This window comes from Neolamprologus brichardi, chromosome 5, assembly GCF_056152115.1.
Source record: "Neolamprologus brichardi isolate AB-2024 chromosome 5, ASM5615211v1, whole genome shotgun sequence".
Taxonomy (NCBI): domain Eukaryota; kingdom Metazoa; phylum Chordata; class Actinopteri; order Cichliformes; family Cichlidae; genus Neolamprologus; species Neolamprologus brichardi.
The window spans coordinates 16,071,663-16,089,348 of record NC_142108.1 but is presented as its reverse complement, the minus strand read 5'-3'; the positions used below and the strand labels follow the sequence as shown (position 1 = coordinate 16,089,348).

Genomic DNA, 17,686 nt, shown 5'->3' with positions numbered 1-17,686 from the left:
CTGGAAGTCCCTCCCCGGAAAAAGCATGGAGAAGATTTCGAAACAAGGCGACCCTGCGTGCAGGGAGCCGACGGTCCGTTTGTAGGTGCCGGGATGAGCTTCGTGCCTGCTTTTGCTGTGTAAAAAGCCCACGCAGAGGAGAAATGGAGAGACAGCAGGAAAACGGTGAGCAGAACGAGCAGCCGAGGAGAGATGTTTATCAGACAGGGAAGCGGATGTTTTCACTGCTAAAGCTGCAGCAAACACGACATGATGTAGGTGTAGATGGTGTTTATATTCAGCCTCTTGTTTCCACAGCAGTCACGATCTCCTCCTCTGATGGTCGGGTTGCGAAAAAGTCTCCGTTTAATTTTGGTTGGATGCTGCGCGGCTTAACGTGCAACCATCTCCCTCCTCCAACTCCTCCAACTCCTCAGACTTTTGAAAACTTGGGCGTGTCTTTGTGGATGTCGGTGGTTTCTGTGCTTAAAGAGGATGTTGGCGATGAATCGTTTGGCCGTGTTCTCCTTTATATGCACATAATAAACGAGAAGCGCAGAGGGATCTGCTCAGGAAATCAGTGATTTAAGGTCGGTGCAGAAGAAGTCCCGTTTGTTTAACGTGTGGGGAGGAACGGACAGTTTGGGGGTGTGTTCGCATTTGGAGATTCAGGATGAACAATTGCGAAGATCGACAGATTTTTAAGGTTTGATTTCACTGAAGTCAGTACCAGTTATCTCCTGTCACACCAGTAGGGGGCGCCAAAGATATGAATAAGTTTAAACTGAACTTTTCATTCCTGGGAAATGAAAATCTTTCATTTATTTCATATTAGAATGCTATGGTTTTACGTCAGCCACTTTATTAGGTACACCCTGCTTGTGCGGGACCCCCGCCTTTAGAGCTGCTTTAATTCCTGGTGATCTTAGCTGACAGCAGTGTCTCCTGTCTCCTTCTGCATGTCTTGGTTGGAACAAGTGGTTATTGGAGGTACTGTTGCCTTCCTGTCATTCACCTCCGAGCTATGAGGCATCTTCTCCAAGAGAACTGCTGCTCATTAGATATTTTCTCTTTTTAAATCCCAGAGATGGTTTTAAGGGAAAATCCCAGGAGATCAAAAGTTTCTGTCCTCACATCCAAAGTCACTTTAATCACCTTTGTTCCCCATTCTGATGCTCCGTTTGAACATCAGCTGGTCGTCTTGACCCTGTCTATGTGGCTCAATAAACTGAATTACTTTCATGTGGCTGAGTAGACATTTGCCTTAAAAAAGGTGTGCCTAATGAAGTGGTCGGTGAACTAGTGTCAGGCGTGACAGCATGACTGATGATGTCACAACACATCAGTTTTTTGTTGTTTATTCCTGTAGGTTTAAATTTCAGTCATTCGGAAATTTAAGTCAGCATTCACCAAAGTCATTATAGCCCAATGAAACTGTGGTTAAAAAAAACAAAATAACATTTTAGTTAAAGGAAATAAAATCAAAGCTAGAGATTTTTTGAGGGGGAAAAACCGTCTGGAACAATGTTATTACTGTGTTATTACAGTCTACTGAGCATCGGGATGTCTAACACACTAAATCTACATCCTTTGGGAAGTGCTGTTTGTATTGCAACATCTATTCAGAACTTCTGAACAACATGCCCCTATCAAATACTCTTAAAATTATAATGATGAATTTACAAAATTAAAAGTAAGAGTCAAATTACTAAAAACTAAAGTAAACAAAAAGACCAACTCTGAAATCTAACTCAAACTAAACTGGATTGAAAACAGAAAAACTCAGAAACTTGGGGAAAAAAATCCCTATAATAATAATAATGAAGCTGTAATAACTTTAAGTTTTGATGTTTATTCCTGTAAGTCCTTTTGTATTTGGGCTTTTTAAGGACATTTCAATTCAATTCAATTCAATTTTATTTATATAGCGCCAAATCACAACAAAAGTCGCCTCAGGGCGCTTCATAGATACAGAGAAAAACCCAACAATCATATGACCCCCTATGAGCAAGCACTTTGGCGAATCTGGTAATACTCGCTCCCCCAGGGCCCTGTGTGGTTTCAGGGGTTATAGGGTGGAGGGATGGTAATGTGTACTGTAAGAGAAAGTACTCACAAGCATAGAAATGCAAATGTGAGTGTGAGCGGGAGAGCTGGGTTAAGGCAGGGTGGGGGGGTCTGGTATTGACACAATGATCCTCTTGTCTGTAACCTTGACAATTCAAACGCCACACAGTGCAGCACACACCCCGTCATCTTCAATGCCTGTGTCACAAAGCAAACAACAAAGCAGATGCTTTGTTTAGCTTTGTGCTAAAGTTGCTAATGTATTAAAATTAAAAACGTTTAAACGCTAAAAGAAGAAGAAGGAGAAGCAGAAAACAAAGTCAAGTGTAAAGATACGAAATATTTGTGATTTTGTGAATTATTCCCATTACAGCTGCTTGAATGTAAAGATATAATAATGGAGAAGATGTCACCTCTTTGCTCCCCCAAAATTCCTGAACAGGAACAACACCCTTCCCACAGAAAATATTTATCAGAAATGAATAAAGTGAAGAAAACTGTGGATACACCATACTGATGTTGTTACAATCCACGTATTCAGTGGGAGAAATGTTTTGTCACTCATCCAAGTGACTACAATAAATAAATAAATAAAATAAAGTAGATCTGCGAAACAGTACTTTAGTAAAGTATTTTAGTAAATGTACTAACTGTGCATGCTCTCATCCAGTGCACGCTGTGGGTTTTACAGTCGTCTGATTGCATTGGTGGGAGTGGGGTATCAGTAAGATTCAGTCATGCTGCCCCCTCTGGACGTACCCCTGCCCTTCAGAAATGAAGAAATACCCCAAACCCACTAGTGTTAAGCTATATCAAGATAACATTTTATACCTTCCCTTTTTTGTTTTTGCAAACACGTATTCATAGTTTCATGAAGCAGATCCAAACTGTGATGACAGTCATCACCCTAACACCAAAAATACTGAACAGCACTAAAAGGAAAACTGAAACTGACTAAGGCAGCATATTTGGTTTTGTCTTGACTTGTCCAAACACAAACGACTGACCTTAAATATGTTTTATGTCATGTTTAGACTACTTCACTGCATTTCAGAGCAAAGTATGAAACCCTTATTCTCCCATTTAAGTGACAGTCACAACTTTTCAAAAAGTCACACACACACACATCCATGTGTAGAGCACTTAACATGTAAAAGTATAATACAAGTGTAAATGGATATATCTGATCCTTTTTGTGTCATTAAAACTAAGAAGTGGCACAAATTACCTGGATTGTTAATAATAATAATAATAATAATAATAATAATAATAATAATAATAATAATAATAATAATATGATTGCAGTGACAAGATGTTGTTTGTTATAACTGCTTCTTTGGCTGGCAATAATTTTGTACTTTTAATTAACCCCTTAAGCTGGAGGATATTTTTAAAAAAAATTTTTAGATATTAATTTAAAAAGATCCTTAAAAACACTCAGTAACAGCTGCACTGCTGCACTGCCACTACTTATGCTTAATCGAAACAAGAAATTTGGTAGACGCTTATGCTCTGTTGTTTTTTGTTTGTTTGTTTGTTTTTGTTTTTAAACCCTCATATTCAAAAAGTGATTGCTGCTGTTTCTGTGGTTGTTTGTAAAGTCCATTCTTTGCTTGTATTGGTAAATAGACTGTAGTCAACATGATTTATGAAAGGCTCATATACAAAATAAAGAAATGACCTGCTTTGGAAGCACCCTCATGATTCTGTTATGGTAGCTAATGGACCCAGCCCTTTTTCACCACTTAAAGTGTGTTTTAGAAATGTCTGCTCCCCTCTTGGACAGGTCACTCTGAAATAACCTTTTAGTCTTAATGAGACCTTTGACCTGGATAAATAAAGGCTACATAAAACTTACCTAAATGAGAGAGATGTTTCACAGATTTTGGGTCAACAAGTCAGTTGTAACAGATGGTCTGTGTTTTTGGCAGATGAACACTTTTTGGCACGACGCCGTAAAGGAGTTTAAAGATATCTGCTGCTTCTCTCGGTGGGCTCAGGAGTGCCGTAACTATCTGAATCAATATTAACATACTGACGTCACAAAAATCAGGTTAATTTTTCGGCATCTTCTCTCAACTGCGAGGCTCGAGAGTAGCTGGATATCAGTGACGTGTGGAGGGCTCTGAATGTGAGAAGTGGGAGTGTGGTGATAGTGGTGGAGGTGGAGGAGGTGGGTGGTGTGCATTTTAAAACCTGCTAATCCTGCTGTCCTCAATCTCTGCCTCCCGGAGGAAGAGGAGGAGGAGGCGACGGGACGGACGCGCACTGCTCCTCTGCGACTAAACTTTGTCGGCTCATACCAAATAAGCAGCTAAGGCTCACAACTGTTTCTTTTTCCCGCTCCTGCTGCAAAGCAACAGACCATCGCTGACACCGTGAAGACGTAGAATTTATTCGGAGTTAATCCTGTTACCCGGAGGATTTTAAATACCTGCCGGTGCGATGAGCGCTGCGGAAAACTCCGCAGAAAGCGACTCCAGCAGTAAACTGGAGTCTGTGATCCAGGTGAGGCTCGCCGGGCCTGCTCCAGCTCACTTGATCATTTCCTTAAATGACGCAGGTGTGGGGCAAATAATAGCGGCTCATCTGGGGCGTGCATGCGCTTGTTTCTGTTTGGGAGCAGTTTTGTGTATCCATTGCGTAGCAGTCGTGGTCCTGTGCCTGTCGTGACACCGTTGGGTTTGTGGCACTTTTCAGACACATTATTGTGATCACTCGGCTTCTGTCATGTGTTGTGATTTTCTGTGTTTACAGCCTTATTTCATATTTTCTCAGCTCTGTGTTGCTGATCTTTCTCTAAACGTCACAAACTAAATAAAAACGGCTGCGCCTGTCCTTCTCCACCAGAGGCTGGAGGAGAGCGTTCTGTCTGAGGAGAAGAGGCTGACAGTCCGGGGTCCATCACCTGATGCCCCCCCTACATGTCTGCCAGCACGAGTGCGAGAGATTGTGACAAAGAACCTCAGCGACAACGGTGAGTTGCTACAGTCCTCTCTCCTTCACATCAAATCAGTGCCGTCTTTGCCTGACTTTGGCTTTTCTTTGAGCAGCAGGGGCCATGTCCTCGGTCATGTCCCTCCAGGAGGAGAACCGAGTACTGCAGGGGGAACTGGCGAGGTTGGAGGACCTGCTGGCACACAGCAGAGCCGACCGAGACGAGCTCGCCATCAAGTACGGTGCAATCAGTGAGAGGGTAAGGCAAGTCTCCAGGATGCCTGCAAACAGCACTTAGTTGTCATTTTGGTAGAATAGGTTGAGAGGTGGATGGAATCATTATAGCCTGTTAATCTTTTGCGATAAGTTCAAACACTCTTCAGGTGCTCTGGCTTTACACACATTTAAAGCTGAGGACCGTGCCACATTCCCTTTTCCTCATTTATGTGGTTTTTTGGGTCCTTCCTTTGTCTGAGATTTGCTCGTCTCCCAGGTGATGGGGGCTGGAATCAACTGAAGTGGAATGTTGCCATGGCGTCTGTCACCCTGGGTGACTGTAAACAGGGGCTTCAGTGGCGAGGGGAGATGCAGTGTTGGGTGGGTGGGTGAGTTGGGTGCTACAGCTCATTTGGGGTGGGTTGAACATTACAAAAGGAATAACTGCAGCCTGCTTCCTAAAGCACGAAGAAACTGTGCCGGAGATCGTCCAAAGGAATCTTTTCTCTTTAAAGAATAAATTAATGTATATATGTATATTTTACTCTTGTAGGCTGTTGAGATGCCTGCTGCTTTAATGTCACACATAAAACAACCAGTTTAAAGGAGAGTGTCCACCTTTTATAACTTAATGGACTCATTTCAAAAGTGTATTTAAAGTAATAACTGGTCTCCACTTTGGGATACAGACACTCTGTAGTACTGAGCAGCTGGAATATATGTTAGTATGTGAGTCAGCTTTCTCTTAAATATAACAGAACTAAATGGCGCTCACCCTGTGCTGTTCAAAGTGCCAAAAAAATGATTTATAAACTCAGCAGATGTGCCTCTGTCCAGATGTCACGCTCAGGTTACACAAAATAATCCACAAACCTTCTTGTGAAGAGTTTCATTTAAGAGTGAACATCTATGCAGCACAGAAAGAAAGATGTGGCTGAAAACAAAGTTAGTATTTCTTAAGTACTATGACCTCCATTTATGTAGTTTAAATGTAGTATTTTCCTCATTTTATGCATTCATGAGAGGTTTCACAGGAAATAATCAGGATGTGTTTTGTACCAGTGCCATCAGTGTACGCACAAGCTTTCCCGAACAGCTGTTAAATGGTGAGATGGTTTGGGGAAATTCTGTTTTAAAGTCTGGAAAATAGTTCCCATCTCAAGTACTTTGCTCACTGGGATTTACAGAACACGTATACAGGTATTTTTGGATGCAGTCCAAACTTGGCAGTGCCATGCAGATCTGTCATGAAGAAGTGTGAAATTAAACCCGACCCCTTGCCTCTTACCTTTCATTAAAACCACAGCTGGAGCAGGCGCTGCGTTTTGAAACAGGGGACGAAGACCACGATTCACCAGAGTCACGCAGCTTGGCTCAGCAGAATGTGGATTTGCGCAGGCGGCTGGATGAGGAACAGGCGGCCTACAAGCGCAAACTCACTGCATACCAGGAGGGGCAGCAGAGGCAGGCGCAGCTCGTGCAGAAGTTGCAGGCCAAGGTGCGTCTGTTTTATTTCCCTATTCTGCTAAGTTGTTATTGATGAGGTGTGACTACTGGTGTTATTTCCTGCTCCTTCAGGTGCTTCAGTATAAAAAGAGGTGTGGTGATCTGGATCAGGCGCTGCAGGAGAAGTCATCAGAGTTGGAGAAAAACAGTGTAGGCGACCTCGAGTTTACTGTAAACATAAGGAAGCCGATTTTTATCCACAGGTTAAAAATAATATGTCCAATGTCATCTTTTGATTTTAGGGTCACAGCGAAACATCGAATGGTCGCCATCAAGATGAAGCAAGCAGCAACCTGGAGGATGCTTTAATCCGTCTGGAGGAGGAACAACAAAGGTGATGCATCATGAGAGAAGAGACGTAAAATGATTTAGCTGCAAACCTGTACCGTCCTCAGACTGTTGAAAAGTATCAGTGCAGCCAAACCAGAGATAACTCAGAGAAAATTCAATATTATTTATATAGTGCCAAATCAGAAAAACTTAGAGGTGCTTTACATTATAGGGTAAAGATCCTGCAATATTAGAGAGAAAAACCCAACAATCAACCAGAGTAAACATCTGGTTAGACACCATGCTTTTAAGATTGTTAGGGTTGAGTACAATAACCTCAGTTTTATCTGAAATTACAAGCAGAAGAGGTCATCCAGATCTTTGTGCCTTTAAGACATTCACACAGTTTAACTAATTGGTGTGTGTTATCTGGCTTCATGGATAGATAAAATTGTGTGTCATCTGCATAGCAGTGAAAATGTATGCTATACCTTGCCTAAGGGAAGCATGTATAATGTAAACAGAATTGGTCCTAGCACTGAACCCTGTGGAACTCCATAATTAACCTTAGGGTGTGAAGAGGACTCTCCATTTACATGAACAAATTGGAGTCTATGAGATAGATATGATTCAAACCACCTCAGCACAGTACCTGTAATACCTACAGCATGCTCTAATCTCTGTAGTAAAATGATGTACAATATTAAGCTGTCAAATCAGAATCATTCGTAACCTTCACTAAAGCTGTTTCTGCGCTGTGACGAGCTTCAAATAAGCCATTCCTCTGCAGATGATCAGTTAGCTGTTTTACAACTACTATTTCAAGAGTTTTTAAGATAAAAGTTCGGTTGGAACTTGGCCTATAATTTGTTAAAACAGCTAGCAGTGGTTTAATAAGTGTCATTGTAAAGAATTGTGGCACGTAGCCCATAAATAGAAACAGAAACATTAAAACCTGCACTAACACCATTTTTTATATGTCAAACTTTAATTAAAAATTAATTATTAGAAATTATTTAACTGGTATTTAAATAACCTGTGAGCCACATTTATGACAGCTGTGGTTGTGGGGATAGTGTGAGATGTCTGCTAATCAGAGGGTCAGGGTTCAGTCCCAGTGTTGAATGTGTCTAAATTAGTGTGTGATAAAGCTTGGTAAAGCTGCTTTTGTCTGCTCCTTTATTCACAAGGAAGCAGCTTAGCAGGTTTCTACGCATGTCTCATTAGGCAGATTTGTTACACCAGACCCTGTCCTTAACCCAAAATGACTTGTGACTCCTCCTGGGATCAAACCAGGGACTGCTGCACTATAGAGGCACTGTGTGTATCTGTGTGATTGTTAAAAAGTGTTTAAGAGAGCGGGACAAAAAGCTTTATTAATCTAAGTGTGGCATATGATGTAGCAGCACTTTGAGTAGCATGAGCAGAAGACGACTGTATAAGTCTGTTTACCAGCATTCATACAGTGCTTTATTCTGTGCACTTCAAGCGTGTTGTCTCTATCACACTCACACTTCAGTGGCTGTATCCAGGACAGTTTTCGGTTCATTTCATCTTGCCCACATCTTGCCTTCCAATTATTAGTTGAACCTCCTGAGCCACAGCTAGGGTTGCACTGGCTCTACAATGCTCTCAGTGCAACTTGAGCACCGGCAGTTTATTTAAAAAACTTAAATTCAGCAAGGTCGTCCTCTGAGATCAAATTCTGCTTTTGCTCCGTGAGCTTAGCGAGCTTCCTTTGGAAAACTCTGTCTAAGCAATCTTCCAACGGGACTGTTACCTTGAGCAACATAACTTGCTTAGTGGATTCAGCCACCAACAGCTCCCAGTTTCAACCTGATGCTGATGATCAGGGAACATCACACTATGATAGCTCCCTTTGAAGCTGCAAATAAATGTATATGGATTTATTACTTTAATTTTACATATGCAACAGTCTTTAAAAAATGAATTGTTTTGTTATTGTAAGGATCGATGGACAGAATTGATATAGATGGTATTGCACTCATGCAGGAACAGCGTATTTTCATGGCCTATGTATAGCAGATATAAATAGTTATCTAACTGCCAACATAAGCTGTTGGCCAGTTAGTCCACTGAGTTATTATTTTTAACTCTTTTTATTTAGAGACTGAAGATTTTTGAGACATTTTTCAGTTGCAGCCAAAACTATTTTTACAGGAATGAGTCATGAGCTCATCTGTGATTGTGCTCCGTTGTAATTTGACTTTAACTTTTACACCAAAAACATAGGAAATATGAGAGTGAGCAGCCTTTTTTTTAAAACCACGCAGACTCTAGTTAAGGAGGATTTCATGAATTCAGTCATGTATTATACCAAACATCTGCAGGCCTGATCAATCTTCTCCTTTGCTTTTTATTTAACCACTTTCCCTTTAAACAGCTCCAGCCTGAACTGCGTGTGTTATATTTGAGTGTTTTCATGTTGTGACTTCAGGAGCAGCAGTCTGTCTGCAGTGAATGCAATGCTGAGAGAGCAGTTGGAGCAGGCTGGTTTGGCCAACGAGGCTCTCAGCCAGGACATCCGCAGGCTCACTGCTGATTGGACAAAAGCCAGAGAGGAGCTAGAGCAAAAGGAGTCTGACTGGAGGAGAGAAGAAGAGGTGGGAGAGGGATGCTTCTTAAATATTAAAAGGAAATTCAGGAAAGTATAAATTCAGAATAATCATTACTCGTTTTAATTTCCTTTGGCCTCCTGTTCAGTCTTTCCACAGCTACTTCAGCAGCGAGCACAGCCGACTGCTGACACTGTGGCGACAAGTGGTCGGGTTCAGGAGGCATGTCTGCGAAATGAAGAGCACCACTGAAAGGTAAACTTTGTTCTCCTCAGTCTTATTTTATCTTTTGACTCGTGTTTTGTCTCTCACTCCTTCCCGCCTCTCTCCAATCTCCCGCAGGGACCTGTCAGATATGCGTAATGAGCTGGCTCGGACGTCCCACTCTGCTCAGGTGTCCTGGGCCGGTCTGTGTGCCACGCTGCAAAGTCGGGAGGGAGGAGCAGTTCTGGCTCTGGAGCAGGAGAAAGCTCTGAGGGTTCAGCTGGAGCAGCAGCTGAGAGGTCGAGTGGCAGAGATGATGAGCTTTCAGAGCAGGATGGACGCAGAGAGAAGCGAGCTCAACGTCAGGTCAGGGTGCCGAGCCGTCCTGCAGGCTTACAGTTGTATAAGTTGTTTTTAATCGAGCTGTCCAACAGGAGGAGCTACTTTAGTAAAAGTCCCCATTGTGTAACAGCAGGAAGACTTCCAGCACTTTTCATTTAAAACAACAAGAACTGACTCAAAGTGCAAAACTAAAGGTCCTTTTTACCGTCCGCGTGAGTTTAATTTCATATTGTCTGTTTTCGTTCTGATTTTTAGGTTGTCCGATTTGGTGCGAGAAGGGGAGAGACTAAAGGGACAAATTGAAGAGCGTGACAGAGAAATTGTAACACTAACGAGGAAGCTCGAGGTGAGACACCAGTCACGGAGGCCATAATGGTTTCATACTGGTCCGCTTCATGTGCTTCATGTGAATCATTTCCCTTCAGGAGCAGAGCGGCAGTGATGAGACTGACATGCAGATGATGAGGACTCACACTGAGACGCTGTTAGACACACTGCGGGACATCGCTCAGGTAAACAACACACACATTTTTACATCAGCTGATTTCTCAGTGGGAACCCAGATGGAAGGGCTTCATTTTAACTGCGTTTACAGACGGTTTCAGCAGACGGAGAGTCGTCATCGTCAGAAGCAGATCAGGACAATTCTGGGGCTCTGATTCGTGACTCTTTCCCTCGAAGGCCGTCCTCTCCCACTCGACCCTCCTCGCTGTCTCCTCTCCCAGAGGCGGCGCTGTCTGCTCTCCGCTCTGCAGTCACAAACAAGACACTCCAGCTGCAGGTGACATGTTAATCTATAAACACAAAGGACCGCACACAAACCCTCTGAAAGAGGTCACTGATTTTATTTGCCCGCCTTTTCTGGATGTTTAAGACAAGCTAAACGACTTAAAAATCAATGAAGCTCAGACATTAAGTGCTAAAATCTGTGGTGAGACTTTAAAATCTTTCATGTTGTAGGTGCTGTATCCTTGTAACATCATCATCATCATCATTATCTCCACTTGTCCGGTTGTGTTTGCAGGATGTTCGAAGCCGTCTGCTCTCTGCTCAGTCGTCTGTGCAGCAGTTACGAAAACAGCTTTCTGAGTCCGAGTCGGCTAAAAGAGACGCAGAACAGAGAAGCCAAACTCTGCAGCGGGAGAGGGACGCCGCTCAGAGAGAGAGAGAGGCCGCGCTGCGAGAACGGGACCGTGTGAAGCAGGAGAGAGACACGCTGGCCAGGTTTGCCAAACTTCACTTACAAAACCTGCCTGGAGACCCAACAGTGTATTTATCCTCAACTCTGCATTATATTCTCACATGCACACACACACATGTGATGAATGTTGCAGCGAGAAGGTGAACCTGGAGAAGACAGTGCAGGCTGCGCAGAGCAGCAGCCAGCTCCTGCAGATGGACTGCGAGAAGCTTCAGCTGACCGTGGCGTCCGTGCAGCGAGAGCGAGACCACGAGAGGGAGGAGAAGGAGGCTGTCGTGCAGGAGAGAGACCGGGCGAAGGCAGAGACGCTGCGGGTGTAAGCTGGCTAATTCGTAGAGATTAAGTGAATGTGATGGGGGCACTAATCCACACGCTGCACATGCTCACAGTGTGCCATTCAAAAGATCTGCATCAGCTCCCTCTACATAAGCATCTCAGTCATTAACAAACTCCTCCCTGTACAGCCCCAACATCTCATTTACAGCTTTTGCGTAAAAGTTTGACTCTATTCACAACTATTGTGCTGTCCAGTCATCCCTTCCTGCAATAGAACAACAAGCTTCACACACTAACAGATACACACCAAGAGTCCTCCCTGATTTTCAGTGAACAACACGTGTTGCCTCAAACAGACAGAAGCAGTTGGATCAAAGCGAGAGTCGAGCCTCTGCTCAGCGTGGCGAGTTGTCTGCAGTGAGGGAGACTCACCAGCAGGGGGAGGTTCAGAGGCAGCTGCTGGAGCAAGAAAAAACCCAGCTGTCTGAGGCGCTGGCTCGGGTAAGAAAATAGTAATAGTCTGTGTATTTGTCAGAGGTGAAGCGCTACTAGAGTACTGCCAGAGTGCAAGGGAGCGACACTCTGCCACTTTTTTGTTTTGGATGTATTTGTTGAGAGGAAATTAAAGTTAGTCCATTAAAATTCAGTTGTCAGTTTCAGGGTTTTTCATGCGAGAAAGTTAATGAAGGCAAAACGAGTGGTGGAAGTGTTCATGATATTAAGGTGCAGATTTAGTAGCAGTGTCCCAAAAACAATAGAGCATGCTTCTTTCAGCGCTAAATGTAATGTTAGACTGTGTGTTGCAAATATCAGTAAATCAAGTATTTTAAATATTTTCCCTCTGATGTTTTGTGAAAAGGAAAATCCTACAAATACATTTGCAATAAGGCCACTAAACAACCTGCAGCATCTATGGCTTTCAGCTCCAAAGCTGATGCTGCACGTCTTCAGACAGCAGCTTTGTAACGAGTTTTACGATTATTTTTGCAGCTGACCTCATAAATATATTTTTAGGAGTTTCCCTTTCAAAGCGCTGACTGTACGACTGTACATGTCGTCTGTGACACAGATTTCAGGTTTTTGAATAGTTTGTCGTGAAGCAGCGCTCCTCTGGATGACTCCTGCCTCCACCTGAGCTGTCTGATGTAACTAAAACTCAGAAGACTTTATGTTTTTAAGTTTAGTCAGACATTTTATTCAGTTATTCTTGAAAACTTTCAGATAAACTTGTGGTGCAATAGCCCGACTGCTGCGCTCGACTGCTTAAACAAATAGCACCTGTTTGACCGTGATTCTTCCCTCCAGACTGAGAGCAAAAACACGGAGCTCTGTCTGCTGCTTAACAAGCTCCAGTCTGAGGATGCAGCTCTCAGAGACTCTCTGGCAAAGATGGGCAGCATGAACGAGGGTCTGGCACAGGACAAAGCAGCCCTGAACACCTACATCCTCAAGGTAAGGGAGCTGCAGTGCTATTTAAAACCTCCACATATGTCGTTTCAAGCCCATTTGATATGAAATACTCTTGTGTCTCTGTGGACGAGAGTTAATGCCAGTGTAAACAGAGTAATGTAGTTAGATTCAAATTCAGGTGTTGCCAAACTGTGATTGGTGTGCGTCATCACCCATTTCCATCCCAGCCGAGTAAAATAAACAAACCTGTTCTAGATTTTAAGAGAGGTTTTCAGGCCTTTAATGTGACTTGCTCTCACCTCTGTGTCTAAGCTCGAGGAGGAGAAAGCCGTCCTGCAGGCTCAGAAACGCGACGCTGAGCAGGAAAAGCTGACCATCAGAGATGAGCTGGTCCGGCTGGAGCAGGACAGGCTCGAGCTGGAGTCCGCCCGCATCACACTGCAGCAGTCGCTGCAGGACGCCGAGCTAAGCCGCGTGGGGATCGAGGCTGAGCTCCAGAGTCTCAGGGCTGAGAGACTTAAGCTGCAGGAGAAAGTCACCCAGGTACAACTACACATTACATCATTTCCACTCTGAGAGCACTTTAAACATGCCTTGAATGATGGATGTTGCATTCCTGTGCACATTGTCTTGTAAATAAGAGAACACAGGAAGATATTTCCTGTTTGTAAAACACCGGTCTATTACCAAAGCTTGGTTGAAAAAGTTGTTTGCAACATGGGCCTAAAGCGTTATTTTGAATGACCCAAAAATAAATGCAGATAATACGACCACATGGCTGATTTCTCGCCTCAGTTATTTTAAAAACACATTTAAAAATGGAAAGGAAAGTTTTTAAATCAGACAAACTGTTGGTTAAACTTTGAAACCCAGAAGAAAGCAGCAGAGGAGCGATGTGTGTCCGGTGTGTGCAGGTCGGTTTTTGCAAGGTTGATGAGAGACCGCTCACATATGACACTGTGACATGCAGTACCTTTTCTGTTTTTGAATCATCATGTACTTCACACTAATTATAAATAAAAGTGGGCCTTGATATAAACCATGAAGCTGTCTGATATAACAGTATTAAAGTGTTTCAGCTCCTCTCTTTTTAAGGCTTTTGAAAGCCGTTCTCTGATTGGCTGAACTTTGGGGCTGTGGGCCTTAAATGACAGTGACAAGTACATCTCGTATAACTGACATAACAGAAACTGGGTGTTTATAGGAATCTGAAGTCTGAGCTTTTGGCTCACAGAGGTCACTTAACTGACCTCATCATTTTGTACTCGACAGCTTTGTGGTGAGGTGACCTCTTTGGGTTCTGAGTTAAGTCTCGCTAGAGGAGAAGGCCAGAGGAACGAGGTGGCCTTGGAGGAGGTCGGCCGCAGTCAGGCAGAGCTGGCCCGGGACAAAGCGGCCCTCGTGGTTCAGCTGACAGCATCTGAGAGGGAAAATGCCATGCTGTCTGAGGAACTGGCTGCTTTCAGGCATGTTTGGTTTCAGACTTGGTTAATTAGTCAAAAGTGCTCAGCGCACGTGTGTGTAAGTTGTGGTTGTAACCTGCAGGTCGGAGCGCGAGTCCCTGGAGACCAGCCTGTTCGAAGTGCAGCAGCAGCTCGTTCAGGTGGAAACTCGCAGAGAGCAGCTGGAGACAGAGAACCAAACCCTCAGAGTCCGCTGTGAGACGGCTGCAGGTGAGAGGAGAAGTTGATTTTATAATTAAAGATAATAAAAGTTGGTCAATAACAGGAAAGTGTTGTATTTGTTTTCCTGATTGTGATTTCCAGCTGAACTGAGGCGCGTTCGCTCAGACGGGGAGATTGCGTTGGCCCAGACTGAGCGGGAGAAGCAGACTCTGAGTCAGACTTTAAATGCGGCACAGCTGGAGGCGCAGCAGGCCTTGCGCAAGGCCTCCTCTGAGCATCAGGAGGAGGTGGAGAGACTGGTCTCAGAAAAGGTGAGTGGGTTCAGTGGATCACTGTTAGTTTAAATGCTATTTGTGTGAATGTTTTTACACTTGGATGAATGTCATCGTGGTGTTTTGCAGGAAGTTGTGCGGCACAGCTTGCTGATGGAGCATGAGGTCACGCTGAGAAAGCTCAGGCAGGAGATGGAAGATCAGCTCAGCAGAGCAAAGAGAGAAAAAGAGGAGCTGCAGGATGAAATGCGGACTCTGCAGCACGATAGAGATCAGTGTCTCCTCCAGGCTGAGACGGAGAAACAACAGGTCTGATCCCAGCCTGTGAAAGAGACTAGAGCTGTATTTATACATCAGATAGCATCTGTCATTTAAATCTTTGGTTTAAAACAGATTTCTTAAAATAATGTCTTTGTTAGAAATGCCAGCATGGCTCAGGCTGTTCCTTCCCCCCTTTTTAAACTTTGTTTTAGTGTTAACCAGACATTTTCTGTCCTCCCAGGCTCTTTCTTTGAAGGAAGCAGAGAAGACGGTTTTGTCTGAGCGGGTTTCCAGTCTGCAGGCTGAACTGTCAGCTGCAGCCCTCGAGACCGAGCGAGTGGCCAGAGAAGCAGCTCATTACAAAGAGCAGGAACAGGTGACGGGAGGAAACGTGGAGGGTTTCACTTCCTGTCCTGATTTGTATTTTGTTGCTGATGTCGAGGCACGAATGAAAGATTAACTACAGCATCACCCTGTTTGTTTTCCTCAGATCAGAGTCGGCGCTCTGACCAGCGAGGTGCTGGAGCTTCGCTCTCAGCTGGAGGATGCAGCCTCTGCTCATGAGAGGGAGCTCCACAGTCTACAAGAGACATGTACTGATCTCCGCTCGCGTGCTGACATCGCTCTCAAAGAGGTAGATCATTATCTACAAGAGGCAAAATGCATAATATCAGATACCAACATCCTAACATATACCTGGTTTCCACTGAACCGAACCAGGTATGACTTGATGGCCCACATTTGAACAGATTTGAGAAACAAGAAGTTAGAAAATAAATTGCTATAAGAAGAAGATCAAAGCGAGGAGAATCTGCCACTGACCATCAGTGTTTCCAACTTTTTAGCATCTGTGGAAGGTTGTAGATATGGGCAGAGGTCAAATATGAAAACATAAAACAGTTTAATTAATTGGTTTTCATGCTGCAAACAAACAAATGTTCTGTCCAGTGACCTCATTTCATCTGATTTTCACCCACCAGCTGGAGCAGTGCAGAGCCGCCCTCGCAGCCACAGAGGAGAGCCGAGACCAGCTGAGGCGGGACTTGTTGGAGACTGAACGCCGCCTGAACCAAACTCAGGACTCAGCAGAGAGCTACAGGAGAGAGGGCACAGAGCTGCGCCGTGGCTTTAGTGATGTCACCAAGGAGAGAGAGGCTCTCAGCCAATCAAATACTTACCTGAGAGAAACTCTGCGAAGTGCAGAAACTGAAAGGATCAGGTATGCATGAGATTGGCAAAGTATCCAGGGACAGAGACACAGAGTAGATGAGATGTGTAAGCAGAGTGTGTGTGTTTTGTTAGTGTGAAGCGACAATGTGAGGAGAAGGAGCAAAAGCTGTCTGTGCTGGAGGAGAATTTGTCTTCCACTCAGAAGGAGGTGACAGAGCTGCGGAGCTGCCTGAGAGAAGTTGAGAGATCACGACTGGAGGCTCGGCGAGAGCTGCAGGAGCTCCGCAGACAGGTCAGACATGCAGTCATCTCTCTCACATCTGAGCAGAACCTGGGAAATATGTTGCACACAGTTTTGCCTCTAAATGTAAATTTTCCTTTTGTCTGGCTCCAGCTGAAGGTCCTGGATGGAGAGAAGGAGCAGAAAGAGAGGGAGGTGGCAGAGCTGCAGACTCGCCTGTCGCTGGAGGAGCAAAGAGACGAGGAGAGAGGAAAAGAGGTTTTCACCCTCAAACAGAAGCTGGCTGAAGCCGAAACAGCCAGAGAGTCCCTCAAGAAAGAAGTGAGAAGGCAGCAAAGTGAAGAAGTTTCCAGCTCTTTGTTAATCTTGCTGTCTTCAGTGCATCACTGCTGTCTCTTCTGTCTTTTTTTTATGTTAATGCAGCTTTCCATGACTCAGAAGCGTCTGCTTGAGTCTGAGTCGGGCTGGCGCAGCTGCGAGAGAGAGCTGACCGCTCAGCTGCAGGAGGCTCGAAGCTGCGAGAAGAAGCTCCAGGACGAAGCTAAGAACTTGTCCCTGCGTGCTCAGACGGCCCAGGACTCCGCCGCTCACTGCAGCCTGCAGCTGAGCGAGGCGCAGGGCCGGCTCGCCGCCACTGAGTCGGAGCTGACCCGAGCCGAAGCCACGAGGAGGGACCTGGAGTTTCGTCTGAGCAGCCTGCAGTCGGCGCTGACGCGGACGCTGGGCATTGGAGCAAGTGGCAGAGGACCCAGGGGGAGGAGCCCAGGAGGGAGCTCCACATCACCTGGCAGCATGTCACGCCACCACAGCATCTCACCTCTGCGCTCCTCGCTGTCGCCTCCTAAAGGTGAGAAGCAAACACGAGGCCTTTGTTTCATTATTGTTGCAAAGTTTATTTAGCTCTGAGACACGATGTTTCATCGATCGTGGCTCAAGAGTTGGGAGTTCGCCTTGTAATCGGAAGGTTGCCGGTTCGAGCCCCGGCTCGGACAGTCTCGGTCGTTGTGTCCTTGGGCAAGACACTTCACCTACCGCCTACTGGTGATGTCCAGAGGGGCCAATGGCGCGATATGGCAGCCTCGCTTCTGTCAGTCTGCCCCAGGGCAGCTGTGGCTACAACTGTAGCTTGCCTC

General features: G+C 44.7%; 1 protein-coding gene across 4 annotated transcripts in view; it reads left to right on the top strand.

The window, feature by feature from the left end:
• Positions 1-18: 18 nt before the first annotated feature.
• The window catches only part of crocc (ciliary rootlet coiled-coil, rootletin), a 25,332-nt gene continuing 7,664 nt past the window's right edge, over positions 19-17,686 (top strand). Inside the window, exons 1-28 of one of the 4 annotated variants that reach the window (XM_087840770.1) lie at positions 19-165; positions 4,410-4,554; positions 4,897-5,023; positions 5,100-5,242; positions 6,506-6,697; positions 6,778-6,855; positions 6,948-7,039; positions 9,434-9,599; positions 9,700-9,806; positions 9,894-10,121; positions 10,353-10,443; positions 10,523-10,609; positions 10,693-10,878; positions 11,122-11,321; positions 11,432-11,614; positions 11,931-12,075; positions 12,880-13,026; positions 13,297-13,527; positions 14,257-14,450; positions 14,530-14,657; positions 14,751-14,920; positions 15,011-15,190; positions 15,384-15,518; positions 15,633-15,776; positions 16,123-16,361; positions 16,445-16,604; positions 16,707-16,874; positions 16,977-17,400. In XM_087840770.1, the coding sequence (XP_087696896.1) occupies positions 4,492-4,554; positions 4,897-5,023; positions 5,100-5,242; positions 6,506-6,697; positions 6,778-6,855; positions 6,948-7,039; positions 9,434-9,599; positions 9,700-9,806; positions 9,894-10,121; positions 10,353-10,443; positions 10,523-10,609; positions 10,693-10,878; positions 11,122-11,321; positions 11,432-11,614; positions 11,931-12,075; positions 12,880-13,026; positions 13,297-13,527; positions 14,257-14,450; positions 14,530-14,657; positions 14,751-14,920; positions 15,011-15,190; positions 15,384-15,518; positions 15,633-15,776; positions 16,123-16,361; positions 16,445-16,604; positions 16,707-16,874; positions 16,977-17,400 (4,408 nt within the window). In that variant the 5' untranslated portion in view covers positions 19-165; positions 4,410-4,491. Of the gene's footprint in view, positions 166-4,226; positions 4,555-4,896; positions 5,024-5,099; positions 5,243-6,505; positions 6,698-6,777; positions 6,856-6,947; positions 7,040-9,433; positions 9,600-9,699; positions 9,807-9,893; positions 10,122-10,352; positions 10,444-10,522; positions 10,610-10,692; positions 10,879-11,121; positions 11,322-11,431; positions 11,615-11,930; positions 12,076-12,879; positions 13,027-13,296; positions 13,528-14,256; positions 14,451-14,529; positions 14,658-14,750; positions 14,921-15,010; positions 15,191-15,383; positions 15,519-15,632; positions 15,777-16,122; positions 16,362-16,444; positions 16,605-16,706; positions 16,875-16,976; positions 17,401-17,686 lie in introns of those variants that run through there. The other 3 variants (XM_087840769.1, XM_087840771.1, XM_087840768.1) reach the window with 3 other exon arrangements.